At 44.6% G+C, this 13,369-nt stretch overlaps 1 protein-coding gene across 1 annotated transcript in view; it reads left to right on the forward strand.

Annotated features, from left to right (window-relative positions):
* EPHB1 (EPH receptor B1) overlaps window positions 1-4,666 on the forward strand; it is a 411,740-nt gene extending 407,074 nt beyond the window's left edge. The window contains exons 15-16 of the mRNA XM_003789410.2: window positions 314-469; window positions 3,863-4,666. Coding sequence (XP_003789458.1) covers window positions 314-469; window positions 3,863-3,971 — 265 coding nt within the window. The 3' untranslated portion in view covers window positions 3,972-4,666. The remainder of the gene's footprint in view (window positions 1-313; window positions 470-3,862) is intronic.
* The last annotated feature ends 8,703 nt before the right edge of the window (window positions 4,667-13,369 follow it).

Below are 13,369 nucleotides of genomic sequence, written 5' to 3' on the forward strand. Positions count from 1 at the left end.
TTGGTGAGGCTTAGATTTCACTTTACAAAGGAGTTGGGAGCCTCTGCTTCCATGTAGACTCAATCCTATGTCAGTCTTCCTGACTGGGTTGAATGACCTCTGACAATTCCCAGAGGTCGGGGACTGCCCCCCTGGCTTTAGAAGTCACATCAGTTCAGGATTCTGTAAAGAAGAAAGGGCCATCCCAGGACTCTAGCATGATCCTCAACCCATGAGGGATGCTGCCATCAATGAAGTTTGTGTGAGGCCAGAGCAAGGCTCTGTCCAGGTGTCTCTACAGCTATGAGGTCACCTGCTCCCTTTGTCTCTCCAGGCCTTCCCAACCCCTGCTCGACCGCTCCATCCCCGACTTCACAGCCTTTACCACCGTGGATGACTGGCTCAGTGCCATCAAAATGGTTCAGTACAGGGACAGCTTCCTCACCGCTGGCTTTACCTCCCTCCAGCTGGTCACCCAGATGACATCAGAGTAAGTGACAATAATCCTCTCCGTCCAACCTGCATGTAAGGGTCAGGACTCCTTCCCTGCTGCTGTAGAGTCTGTGAGTCCTACTTCTGCCCTTGTCCTCAGGCTCCTCCTCTGTATAGCACCAGTCCTAGGGGGGCAGGGCAGGTGCCTTGGGAAGACAAAGCAGGATGTGAGAGTGAGGTGGGGCAGTGGAGATCCATTCTAGGCACCACATGAGAGTTCTTCAAGGTCATAGCCATATGTCATTTACCTAATCACTTAGAGCCTCTCCCCCATCTACGTTTTTAAACTTGACCCATCAAAGAGGCACCCAGATGGAAAGAACACAGGGAGCCAGCACTTTCAATAACAGAGCAGGCAAAGCACTGCACTGACTCAGCAACAGTCTCCACATGTGGGGAGCTTGTCTTCATCCCTAGATAGCACATGTCAATAAGCATACATTTCCATCCCCCTCAAATTATTTACCAGCCTGCTGCTCCCAGAGGATTTGGGGGGGAATATACAAAGTAAAATTATTTAAATAAGATGAGAGCCATGCAGTCCATCATTTCTCCAAAAATGTTCTGAATAGCACCAGTTGTGGGAAATGTTAATAGGTTCTCCTTGGGAAAAAAGGTCCCTTGGTCAAATAAATTTGGGAAATACTGTGCATTTTATCACCCTCTTGGAGATTCACTGCTCATATTAGCATTATAAAGGCCATGAGAAATCCTGAAATAAAGAAACCTATTTGGAATTATTAAATACCATGGAACCATATTTTTGAGGTGCAGGGTTTTATGAAACTGTAGTTTGGGAAATATTTATCTAGTTCCACCCCTTCCATTCAGCAGATTCTGAAATTATGTGAAATTGGTACCCACCAGTGGCAAAGCTGGGGTACAGCCTGCTTTTCTTATTGCCAGTTCCTTACCCTTCCACCTGTCTACGCCAGGGCCTCGGTGGTTCCCATATTTTGGTGCACAGTGGAATCACTGGGGGATCTTTAAAAAATGTTGATGCCTGGTTCTCACTCCCATACCTTCTGAATAATTGTGGTGAGACTTGAGCATCAGGATGTTTAAAAGCTCTCCATGTGGTTCTAATGTGCTACAACATTTGGAAACAACTGGATTAAAGTTGTCAAAGGTCAAATTTTGCCTTCTGCACTCACAGCAGCTTAGGTAATTTTACCTAAGATATTAACTCTACCCTCCTAACACACACACACACACACACATGCACACACACTCTACGTGGGACCACATGGGCTGCCTAGGCTACAAAATATATACTGGCCTACAACACACATTTACCATGGTAGAGGATCCCTCAGTCCATCAGGCAGTTGAAACATTTATGATCATCTATTATTTATCAGGTACAATTCTAGGTGCTGGGATTCCCTGCTAGGATGGGCCAGTTGCTGAGTCCTGGGAAGGAGGACCCACCCGTAGCCATTGAACTTCAGAGGGACAGCTTTCTGATGCTCAGACTGCATTAGAGTCAATCTTCATGGAGACTAGCTCCACTTCTCAAAGGTTTATTCTTTTTATAAGTGATTGAGCCTCTACCTTCTCCAGAGGTTTAAATATGCACCTAGCCTTAGACCCACTAAACATCAGAATACATTTTTTAAACCTGGGTTCATTTCTAGTGATCCCTAGAAAAGCCAGCCATTAAAGATTACTGTAGGATAGCCTAAATAAATAGACACACTCACCAGTGGAAAACCAGCTTCCCCGTCTTTCACAGAAAAAAATGGATATGCCTAGAAAGTCAGAGGGACTGGGTCTGGCATAGAAGTGGGTGTTCATGAAGACAGACGACCCCTGCTTTCCCACTGTGATCTGCTTTGGGAGACCACTGTTACGTGATCTCCCCGCAGTGGAAAGGAACTCCCTTGGTCTGGGAATAGTCACATGAGAAACAAGGAAGAGACCAGAAGGAAAGTCAAACTGAAAATTAAAGGATTCAGTTCAAAGTAAAACATGCCCTCATACTCTTGGAAGAATTCAGTTTGTTTCTTGAGAGATAATAGATGGAAAAAGAAAATCAGCAACTTAATAAAATAGATTATGGGACAATTTGTGAATCTAAAATTCAAACATGGTTTCTATAAGTGCTTTCTAAAGAGCCTTGGGCACTTTGACAGCCTTACTAAGCTGCAGCCCCTGGGAGACTGACCTCCCAGCGGAAAGGAGGAAGGGCAGGAGAGCCAAGGCACTGTGGATGGAGAGCCAGTGCAGGGCCCACCAGGGTCTGGTGTGCAGGGTAAAAAATAATCAGCTATGCTGGTGTTGGCAGTCTTGGGGGACCTTAGAAGAGTTCTGCAAGCAGTCCTGCAGGGGTGCTAAGTGCCGAGCAGTCTTGTATTTGAACCCCAACCACACCACTGCTCATTGGTCATGTGATCTTGAGGATATTACTTAACTTCTCTGAGCCATACTTTCCCTGTCTATTAATGTACAGATCATAATAGTACCTATCTCACTGGTTTGTGGTGGGACATAAATGGAAGAGCACATGGAAAGCACTTGGACTATTATCTGCCAAGGATGTATGCAAGAAACGGTTGCTGTTAAATTATAATTGGGCAATGGTCTGTCAATTTTTGTAAAATTTTCTCTTTCATGTAGGTTTAAGTGAGATAGCTTGTGGCACATGGGATGCACTCAATCAGTGTTATCCATTATCATTATTATAATTATTAGCTAGTGGAAGATGTATGGGTCTCCTAAGGTCAAATGTTAGCCCTTAACTTGATCATATCAATACTCACAGCTCACAGATTGATCCAATTCAAAGTGCTGTCCCAAACATACTCCTTAAATTCCTGCTTGGACAGATATTTTCAAGTTATTTTGAGATCACCCTTTTTAAAAATGCATGACATTAAAATTCAAACAGAGGCAGAAAATGGAAACTCGGGGGAAAACATCAGAAGACCAAGCAAGCCCCACATCCTTTCAATCTCAGTGGGTGATCACTAATTTAGGCAGAAAGATCCACAGAATAACTGAAGCCCCATGGAGTATGCACTTGGAGTGTTAAAAAAAAATTTAACACTCACAGAGGAAAATTCCAGTCCAGTGGAGGGTCTTGGACCCAATGAAGGGGCTGCTCCATAGCGTGTCCGTGAGGAACACATCCCCAGTATGAGGTGTGGCACTGCTAGGGTGATCTGAGCTCGAGGGAACATCCGAGAAGAATGCCACTGCATGGAGAAAGTGAGAAAATACATAACTGAGAGTTTTCCAAAAACTTGGGTGAACTTAGGCTACTTGGGCCTTAAACACTTTTATTTGCCTCCTTAACTATTATCAGGAGCATGGCTTTGGTGGTGAGTTGTGATCTCTGAAAAGCTGCCCTAATGCTAAAGGACTTCTTTTGTGTCTTCTTCCTTCCTAGAGACCTCCTGAGAATAGGGATCACCTTGGCAGGCCATCAGAAGAAGATCCTGAACAGTATTCATTCTATGAGAGTCCAGATGAGTCAGTCACCAACGGCAATGGCATGAAAGCTCTCGTTTTCTTGGGGGACGAGAAGAAGAAAAAGGACCAGGGTCAAGGGGAAACCAGAGGTTGACCACTGTGGAATGTGCTGGAGAGACCAGCTTCTCAGCTGAGAAATGTATTTTCATCTGTCAAGAGTCAACTGGCCCTGTTGCTAATAGGCAACCTCCATTTCTCAGTGACAGAAGCATGTCTAAGATGTCGTGGGAGACCAAATATAGCATAATAAAATATAAAAAGGTGATGTTCAACAGACGTGAAGAAAAAACAATATGCACCAGGGAGAAAGAGTAAATAAACTCAGCTCCCACCCTCAGCGGGCTGGAGTTATCCATCCACAGGAAGAAAGGGAAGGAGGTGGAGGGAAGAAACAGAAGTAGTGTTCCATTTTCTTCCTCACCAATGACATTCTTTTCTTTTCTCCTTTTGTACTCCTCCCAGAGAGCCCCCTCCCTTCTCCTACACCTGTTTCCCTTTGCTCATGACTCCCGTAGGGAAGTTTCTTCAAACGAAACCCAGCTCCTGAGTCTCCAGATGTTGTTCTGTCAGTTGCCAAAGGACTTTGCTGACCACTGCATGGGGATCCAACCAATTCAATTAATGTCTTCATATTGAAGAAAAGCTGTACCTTCAATTGAAAACCTTGTTTTTCTTTTGTTTGCATTTTCTGCAAAAAGGAAAAAGAAACCACAAATTGGGGGGAAAAAAGAAAAACCTGTTTCCATGTGCAAGAGCACGCCTATGTATGTCTGCGTTATAAAATGACTGTGCTTGTTCGTAACCGATGCAAACAAGAAAGAATAACTGGAAGGTCTTGGTCCCTGGGAAATCCAAAGGGGAAGGAGTGTGTTGTTGGTTTGACTTTCTGGTTGGGGAAGTCCTGGTCCTCTTTCCCAGGACTCAGCAACTGGCCTGTCCTAGCAGGGAATCCCAATTGGCCTATTGGCTAAATGGGAAGAGAGGCAAGGGAGAAAAATAAAAGGAAAAGGGAAAAAAAACTCTCAAGAGTTTGCAAATTCAGACAGGAAACAGGTGAGTGGTTTGAATTGGAGGCAGTGTGGGCCATTCTAGAATGATACTGACTGATTAGTTGCTCTTGATAACATCTGAAGAAAAGGAGAAGGAAAATGTTTCTGGAGAATGTTCTTCCACATCCCTGGAATCTGCAGTTGGAGAGGTGGCAAGGGAGAGTTCTTGCCTTACCTGCAGACTGGCTTACGCCACGTGGCATCCGAGGAATGTTTCCGATGTGTCTGTGTTTCTCTTTACATTCCTTATTGTACCTCATTGTTCGATTCACTTTTGTAAATTCCACCTAACATTTAAATATTTTTAATTTCTCCCTTTACCTTAATCTCCTTGCTAATTTTATCTGTCTAATTAAAATGAGCAGCAGCATGTCTGGGTTTACATAGAATGGTGTCAAAGTGTGTGTCCCTGGACCCCAGTAGGTTGTCCCCCAAATCGAAGAGAATCCTTCCTTTCTTCCCTCTACTGGGGGATGGAGGGAAAGAACACATCCCTGACCCTGTGACTCCCAAGGAGCAGAATATATTAGACTCCCTGGCACTGATGTGACCCAAAGGAAAAACTGAATAAATATGAGGCTCTGAGGATTCAAACAAGAGGCATAAGAAATCACGGGCAAATAAACATACACAATCACCCAGAATCCATGATTAGCCATGACTAGTTTACACACTGCATCCAGGCCAATTCTGTAAAATTTAGATGGCTTGCTTGTGGTGTATCTATGGATGTGCAGTTGGGGATGGAAAGATGCCAGGTAATAAAAGTTGCTATGGTTCCCAAGAAGCTCATTTGATACATTTTTAAGGTGGTATTACCCTTTTCGTGTAGTCCTCGGTAACTTTGATTTGAGGAGAATCTTTCTCCTTAAGTCACTGGCCGAGATTCACTACAGCACAAACCACTTTCAAAGAAGCTCACAGGCCTAGGGCTACAGCTGCAGTTTGGGAGAGCTCGTCTTTAAGCTCCTGGAGGACGGCAGTTAAGCTGTCAGCATGTTCACATATGGCTGCAAAGAGCTTCACCCAGCAAGGCGGGTAGAAGAAAAAACTTTTCTTTATTAATTGCTTACCAATTCCATGCACAATTTACTAATTACCCCAAAGACGTCAATCCATGAAGTGTCTTACAAGCCTAGGCAATTTGGTTAATCTACTCTCAATTTTCCACAGGAATGAATTTTAATTTGTTACCAAATTCCTCAGGCAGAATCTTTAACTCAAAATCCTCACTGCACCTCCACCAATGACAATCCACCTCTGTCTCTGGATAAGGCAGGTAGAGGTCCTCTCAAGCCCTTGGCTTTAGTTTTGCCATAAGATCCCAGAAAGGAGAAAATGAGAACCCCAAGTGCACAAGAGGAAAAAGCATGAGGGGTCAACAGAGCCAAAGTCAGGTAATCTCAAGACACAGTCCTCAGAGAGGCAGGCCTGCCTGCACAAGACACACCCTCACTCTGATGGTGCCCCGGGTGCCCCAGGTGCCCCGGCTATCCCACCCCGGGTGAACCACAGGAGCACATGAAGTGTGAGGGGGAAATGAGGTGTGTCGCTAGTGAGCAAGACCTTACACATTACCCCTGTAGCACTGGGCCAGTCATGATCCTCTCTGAGCCTCAGTTTCCTCATCTGTTTAATGGGAAAGTAATACTTGCCTAGGATAAAGAATAGCTCACATTCCTGAGTAGGTTCTCCACGTCAGGCACTTTGCTCAGTGCTGTGCATGCGTGAACGCTCTTCTTCACTGTCATCTTGTGAAGTCGTAGGTAGGAGATAGTCTATCATTTCCAATTTGGGGATGAAGAAACTGAGAGCCACACAATGATGGAGCCAGGATACTGACACAGGCAGTCTGTTCCCTGCGTCTAACTTCTGCCTCACCTCAAGCATGCGTGTGCACTGGCGTCACTAAGAGGGACTGTGACGGCAGATCACAGGCCCCACCTTTGGGTCCCTGATTCAACAGGTATGGAGTAGAGCCCAAGAACTTGTACTTCTCACAAATCGCTAGGTGGTGCTGATGCTGCTGGTCCAGGTACCACATTTTCAGAACCACTGCTCTACACTAACCTATCTTTGTGTCCCAGAGAACGATAGTCAGGGAGGTTCTTGATATACCCAGGAGGAGAGGAATGAAGCCTCACACTCTTGGGCATGCAGTGATGGCAGAGGTTGAGGTCCTGTGACCTCCTGCCCAGAGGCATCTATGGCTGTTGGCACTTTTGGCTCCTCAAGGAGCTCCCTGGGGAGCATTCTGACTGGCAGGGGGACCCCAGTCTTCTAGACTTTAGCTACACTTGCTGCCTTATCATCGGCAGAGGATTAAATACAATTTTGGCCATTTCTTAAAAACATACTTTACACAGTGGTCAGTGCCCCATGGCCCTGAGTGTCAAGCTAAAGAGATGAAATCTGCAGCAATGCTGTGCAGCCAGGGCATGGCTCACAGAGAGGGACCACTGAGCCAACGCTTGCTAGGATTCAGGTGGGTGGAGATCCCATGGGGGCAGGTGGGAGAGATTTATTTGATGCTCCTAGGTCAGTGGTTATTGAAGTGGAGGTGATTTGTGGGGAAGTCTGGAGATTATGACCACCTCCCCTCTGCCTTCTCCCTGCCTCTTCCAACACGTAAACAGAATGACCAGTAGAGAGGAGGAGAGTAGATAAATCTCCAGTGCACATTTATGGCATCATCTGGGTGTCCCTGAAGCTCATAGATGTCAAATAGGTTCATGCACTGCTGAAATTATATGCTACTCTCCACCTCCCCCCCCACAACATTATGTATAGAGCTGGGCACTGGGCTCCTGCTGAGGTCATCTGAGATAACTGAAATTAGATGAAGACTAAAAGTTTTCCTTGACAATGCACTTGTGAAGAGAAGAAAGAAACCAATGAGAACTGAGGAATAGGATTCCAGGGGTCAGGAAGAGTGAGACATAGAGCAGGAGGGGAAATATATACAAAGGATCATGTCTATGCAAGATTCTAACAGCTCCATTTCATTCTAATAAGGCCTTTGTGGGTTAGCCCCAGTATTTCATCAGCATTTTAGAAATACTAGTTGCTCTGGAAGCACCTGGCAGAGGGCATGATTAGGTCCCTACAAAGGAAGTGAGGGGAGGTGTGGCATGATGTGCACAGTCAACAGGCACAGCAAACATCCACTGTACTGTGTCTTTAAAGGATACCTTATATGAAAAGAGGGCTTAAGATTCGTGTCAGGGTGAGCTTTGCATTTACTGAGCCTCGTAGTTCATATCCAAATTACAGGGTCATTTTCAAAAGTAGCCAGAAGTTTGCATTGTTCAAGATATCAGTGGAATTGAGTGTGGGTACAGGGGTAAAGGGGAGTCCCTGAGGTCACAAAATCTGTCAAAGTGGCCAGGGGCATCTCAAGCACAGTGGAAGGTCATTGAAGTTGGTTGAGGTCAAATGGCCATTGTGTTCAGGGAGTCTCTTAACCAGCAATTTACAAATGAGAACAGGTGCATAGAAGTCTGAGAATAAACTCTCGGGACCTCTCAGACAATACATGCCCTAGTTGGAGGGGGTATGTGATCTGTAGACCTCGACGAAGGGTGGATAGGATGGACAGCCCCTGCGCAGGGGTAGATGGGCCTCCTTTACACATCTGGGAAAGAGAAGAGTCCTCCACTCTGGCAGCCCCCTGGACTGGCTTTGCTATCACAGGCCTGTGATGGATTCTCATGCCTTTGGGAGCATGACTTGGCACATAACCTTCCACCAGAACCTCCCAGTAATCCTCAAAGTCAGGGTGAATATAGTGTCTGTCCTTCACACCTGTGAACCCTGCACTTAACATACTGCCTGATGCGTGGAAGACAGTTCAATCACATGTTTGGTTATTGAAATAAGTCTGAATTGAGAAAGTTTAATGTGTCATTATTTTACCTGCAAAAGTCTCTGACCTTAAACAGCGTGATTTAAAATAAATTAATCCCTAGATATTTAGCTGGAATCTTTCTCAATTACTCTTAACTGCTATCATTCGTAGCCTATTCTAATTTTAGCTTTGTGAAGTTTAAACCATTTCTTTTCAACCCTGTCTGAATCTTTAACACAATGTCACAATCCCCCGAGCTCCAGCCTGGGATAGAGCAGCCTCCTGCAGAGTGTCAGTCACCGTGCAAAGGCCCTGAGATTTAGAAATGAATCTGACACAGTCCCTGGTACAATAGAGGAAAGTATGAAGGGCAGTGAAGGACACAAGCAGGGGGTGGTCTGTCCTTCTGAGAGCAGAATCCAGGCTGTGTCCTGCTGGGTGACATCTGGCTGGGCAGAGGGTATGGGCAGGACTTGTCTGGCCAGGGAAGCTTCCTTGGGGTGTTTTACAGCCCCCTCTATGCAAGATTTTCTTTCAAGAGTTGTTCATCCTTTCTAAAGCCATCATTTCTCCAAGCATTCCTGTTGCCTGTTTCTCACTAGAAGGAAAAAGTAAAGTTGAAATAAGGAAACAAAACATGGGCAAATAAGCTACTTCAAAGCTATTGAGTTACAGAGCCCATGCTATTCTATTTTCCTAAAAGGAAGAGGTTCTCTTCAGCCCAGCAAGGCTTTGATTTCTTCTTCAGGTCTTATTTAAATTCATATTTGCATGTTCACAAACAACTGGTGTAACTTTGGACATGGCATTGTGACAGAGAATATGATGACAAGTCAATTCCAGCTATGATCTTTATAGCAGAACTCAACTTTGTAAATAGTTTCAATAGGGAAATAAACAGAACTACAGAAGCACAGAGAAGAGCATGGCCGTGATCCCAGGTGGTTACAAAGGCGTCACCAAGGGAGTCTGCTAGCCTGGGGCTTGAGGAGTGAAGGGAGCTTTTAAGTTTGGTGGGGGTGTTAGTAGCAAAATTGGAATTGCAGGCAGAAAGGACAGCATGGGCCAAGGCTCAGAATCCAGACAGCAGGTGGTGTGTTTATGGGCTCCCACACTGCTCAGCAGGGCTGGGGGACATTGTGTTCCTCATGAGTAGCTGGAAGGGTAGTGAGTGGGGTTTAGAACATGATAAGAGGCCTGGGTGTGATTCTGCTGCAAGGTGTGGAAAGAGTAGGTGGAAACAAGGCAATTATGTTTTATACAGATCAGTGTGGCCACAGAATGGTAAATGGAAGGGCAAGAACCAGTCTCATTCCAGGGAGACTAATCAGGATGCTGCTGTGATAATGCAGGCAAAAGGCAACGGTGGCCGGGTGAAGGGGCAGAAGCAGCAACTGGGCAGGAGAAAGTGGACCCATCCAAGACACATAGGGAGGTGAGAATGGCAGAACGGGGAGGCAGATTGGCTGGCAGGGCTGAGGGAGAGAGGAGTCAAGGATGACACCCCATGTTTGGGGGTAGGCAACTGGGTGGATTTTCATACCACTCACTGAGATGGGAAACACAAAAGGCAAAATAATTGGGAGACAATGTAAATTTGAGTTCCTGGGGGCCATTGAATAGAGGTCTCCATAACCTAAGGAGATACCTTTGTATCTGATGATACAGTTTTGGGAACCATCCTTTTTCTAGGTGGTAATTAAGCCAAAGGCATAGAAGAGTTTAAGGCACAAGAATGTGGAGTGAGCCCTCATGGAACCCAGAGCAATAGCTATATGTCACAGGTGCCTGGCAAAGGAGGATTCACAGAGAAGCCTGGATAGAGCCATCACAGGGGGAGAGGGAAAATCAGGAGAATACAGTGTGTCCATGGAGTCAGTGGGAGACACTTCAGGGAAGGAATAGCAGCCTGAAAGCCCAGTGCTGCCAAGGAAAATTAATCTGAGGTAAGGATTGAAAACTGCCCAAGAGTTTATCCATAGGAAGGCACAGTGAGCACGGTAAGGGCAATTCCAGCAGAGCGGGCTGGCAGAAGATGCTAGCTGGATTGAGGAAAGAGGACATCACCATCTTTCAAGAAGATTGCCTTTGAAGAGGAGAAGGAAAATAAGGATGCAGCTGAAGAAGGCTCCTTTTGGTTGGTGTTACTTTTTTATTTTTTAGTGGGAAAGACTTGAGCATGTTTAAAAGCTAGTGAAAAAGAACCCACAGAGAGAGAGAAAAGGAAGAAAGTAATTGACATGGTCAGACTCTAAGAAGGCTGGGAGTTCAGGCAAGGGGCATGGTGTGTCTTAAAGTGTAACGGTTCTAATCCAGCTTGGAGGATGAATGAAGTGAGAAAGGATGTGAGTTTCTAGCAGAACTCATGCTCACTTTCTGGTTTCCTCATAGTCTGATCACTTAGTCCCTCAGCCTCTTGAGTTGAAGAGCTATGATTGGACTCCTGGGCCTTCCGGAAATGCTAGACTGATAGAGCAAGCATGCCTATTTCTAAAGAAACTGGTGGATGGACAGTGAAAAGATAATGAGGTAGGGATGTGAAAGGCATCACATTTGAGTTTTGGGGGGCCATTGAATAGAGGCCTCCATAACCTAAAGAGATTTGGGCTGATATAGATTTGGGAGCCATCCCTTTTCTAGATGGTAACTAAAGCCACAGGAATAGAAGAGTTTAAGGCATCAGAATGTGCAGTTCTGCTCGGAATTCCTCAATGCTACCTACTATCCATAGGATAAAGTCCAAATTTCTGGTCATAAAAGGGTGGCCCATGTCCAACTCTCCAAGAAACTAAGGGTTCTCAGAAGGTATCCCATGTCTAAGCCATGTGGATGGAACAGACTGCTTCCAAATCTAACCAGTTAGCCTACCTTTTCGTGAATTGCTGTGGGTCTGCGCTGACTCTTGGAGACCATCCCACTCTGGTACTGGAGCAATTGCCTCACTCCCTCAGCACTACCTGGGCAAGGTTTGGACCCAGAAGGCTGAGCCCACAACTGCTGAGCTCTGCAGGCCAGTGGAATTTGGCACATCAACTGGGCTTCCCCATTTGATTATAGACAGCTCAGGGATCTCTGACCATAACTAAGAGCTCTTCAGAGCAGGAAAGGCTGACTAGAATGCCTGTGCTGTGTTTAGGTATAAGGATAATAGCTAGAAGTGTTGTAAATTTAGAATTTAAAGGGAGTCTTTCTATCAGCTAATTAATGGAGGTGCTTCTGGGGTAGGGGTTGAAATTAGGACCACTTGAGAAGTTCTCAAAAATAATAACTACAAATTTAATATTATAAATGATAATAACAATTTTAGGTTGTTTTTTTCTTTTCTTTTTTTTTTTTTTAGTGCTTAATAGGACACAGGCAAACCAATTACTTATACAATTGGTCTTATTATACTTGTTTTGAAAGTGAATTAACTAATAAGGTTCAGAGAGGTTCATGTAACTTGTTCTAGATCACATTGAAGAGGTAGGATTTGAACCCAGGCTATTTGCCTAAAGTGTGTTCCTCTGAGTTACTAAGCCATATTGCCACACGAGCTTAGATGTCTTGGGAATTCCTACTGGCCACCCCAGGCTGTCACACTGGTGACTTATTTTACACACTGAGGCTTTGTGTCTATAAAATGGGGGTAATAGCATCTACCTGGCAAAGTAATTACAAAAGTAAAATGAGGGCCCACGTACAAATCACACAGTTCCTAGCTCTTGGGGAGTGCTCAATAAATGATAGTTGGTATTTGTTAGTTTATTTTTTTCCTAGGGATTTGTGAACATAATCTAAAAATAGAAAATGAATCAGGGCCTGAGCTTTGTGGTAAAAAGTCTTCTTTCTTGCTTTCTGATAAAGGTCAGTTTGTAACCCCCGTGGATTTGGGGTTTTGTGAACTTCACAGCTACATGTATCTGTCATCTTAATCATTTCTGCCCTTGGCCTTGCATGTTTGCAGAGATTGCAATCAAGCTTTGCCTTGCTTCTGGGACTAAGTTGGTTCCCAGGTTGCTCTTCGTATTGGACCAGTGGTTGGATTCTGGACCTTCACTTCTATATAATACATAGACACATTGCTTGCTCACTGACGCAGGCCAGTGGCCTTCCTTCCTGGCACTAAACCAAGTCTCTTCTTTTGATTAAAGCCTAATTTATGAACCTAACAGTCCACATGAAGAGTTCTCTTCATCTAAATAAGTGTTCAGAGACTCTCTTGCGACTTAAATGTTATCCTCAGGGGTCAACTTCTGGGTTTCCAAAATTGTGCTGCATGTACCATCCATGGGCAAGAGGTTTTAGGGCATGTGTATCCAAAACCTTGAAAATTGTAGTAGTTATATATTTATTTTAATGTATACTAGAGAAAAATACATCTAATACAAAAATGTATACATTACTTCACATAAATTATGACGTTTCCTTTTAAGATAAGTATATTTGAGTAAAACTAGCTCTTGCTTTTAAGAAAAAAGTGGTAACTGAATGATAGTACAATTAATACATGGACATGGAAAAATAATGTGGAGGAAACTGAAAAATG

Source organism: Otolemur garnettii, unplaced genomic scaffold (assembly GCF_000181295.1).
Source record: "Otolemur garnettii isolate 467f Iridium unplaced genomic scaffold, OtoGar3 scaffold00032, whole genome shotgun sequence".
Lineage (NCBI taxonomy): Eukaryota > Metazoa > Chordata > Mammalia > Primates > Galagidae > Otolemur > Otolemur garnettii.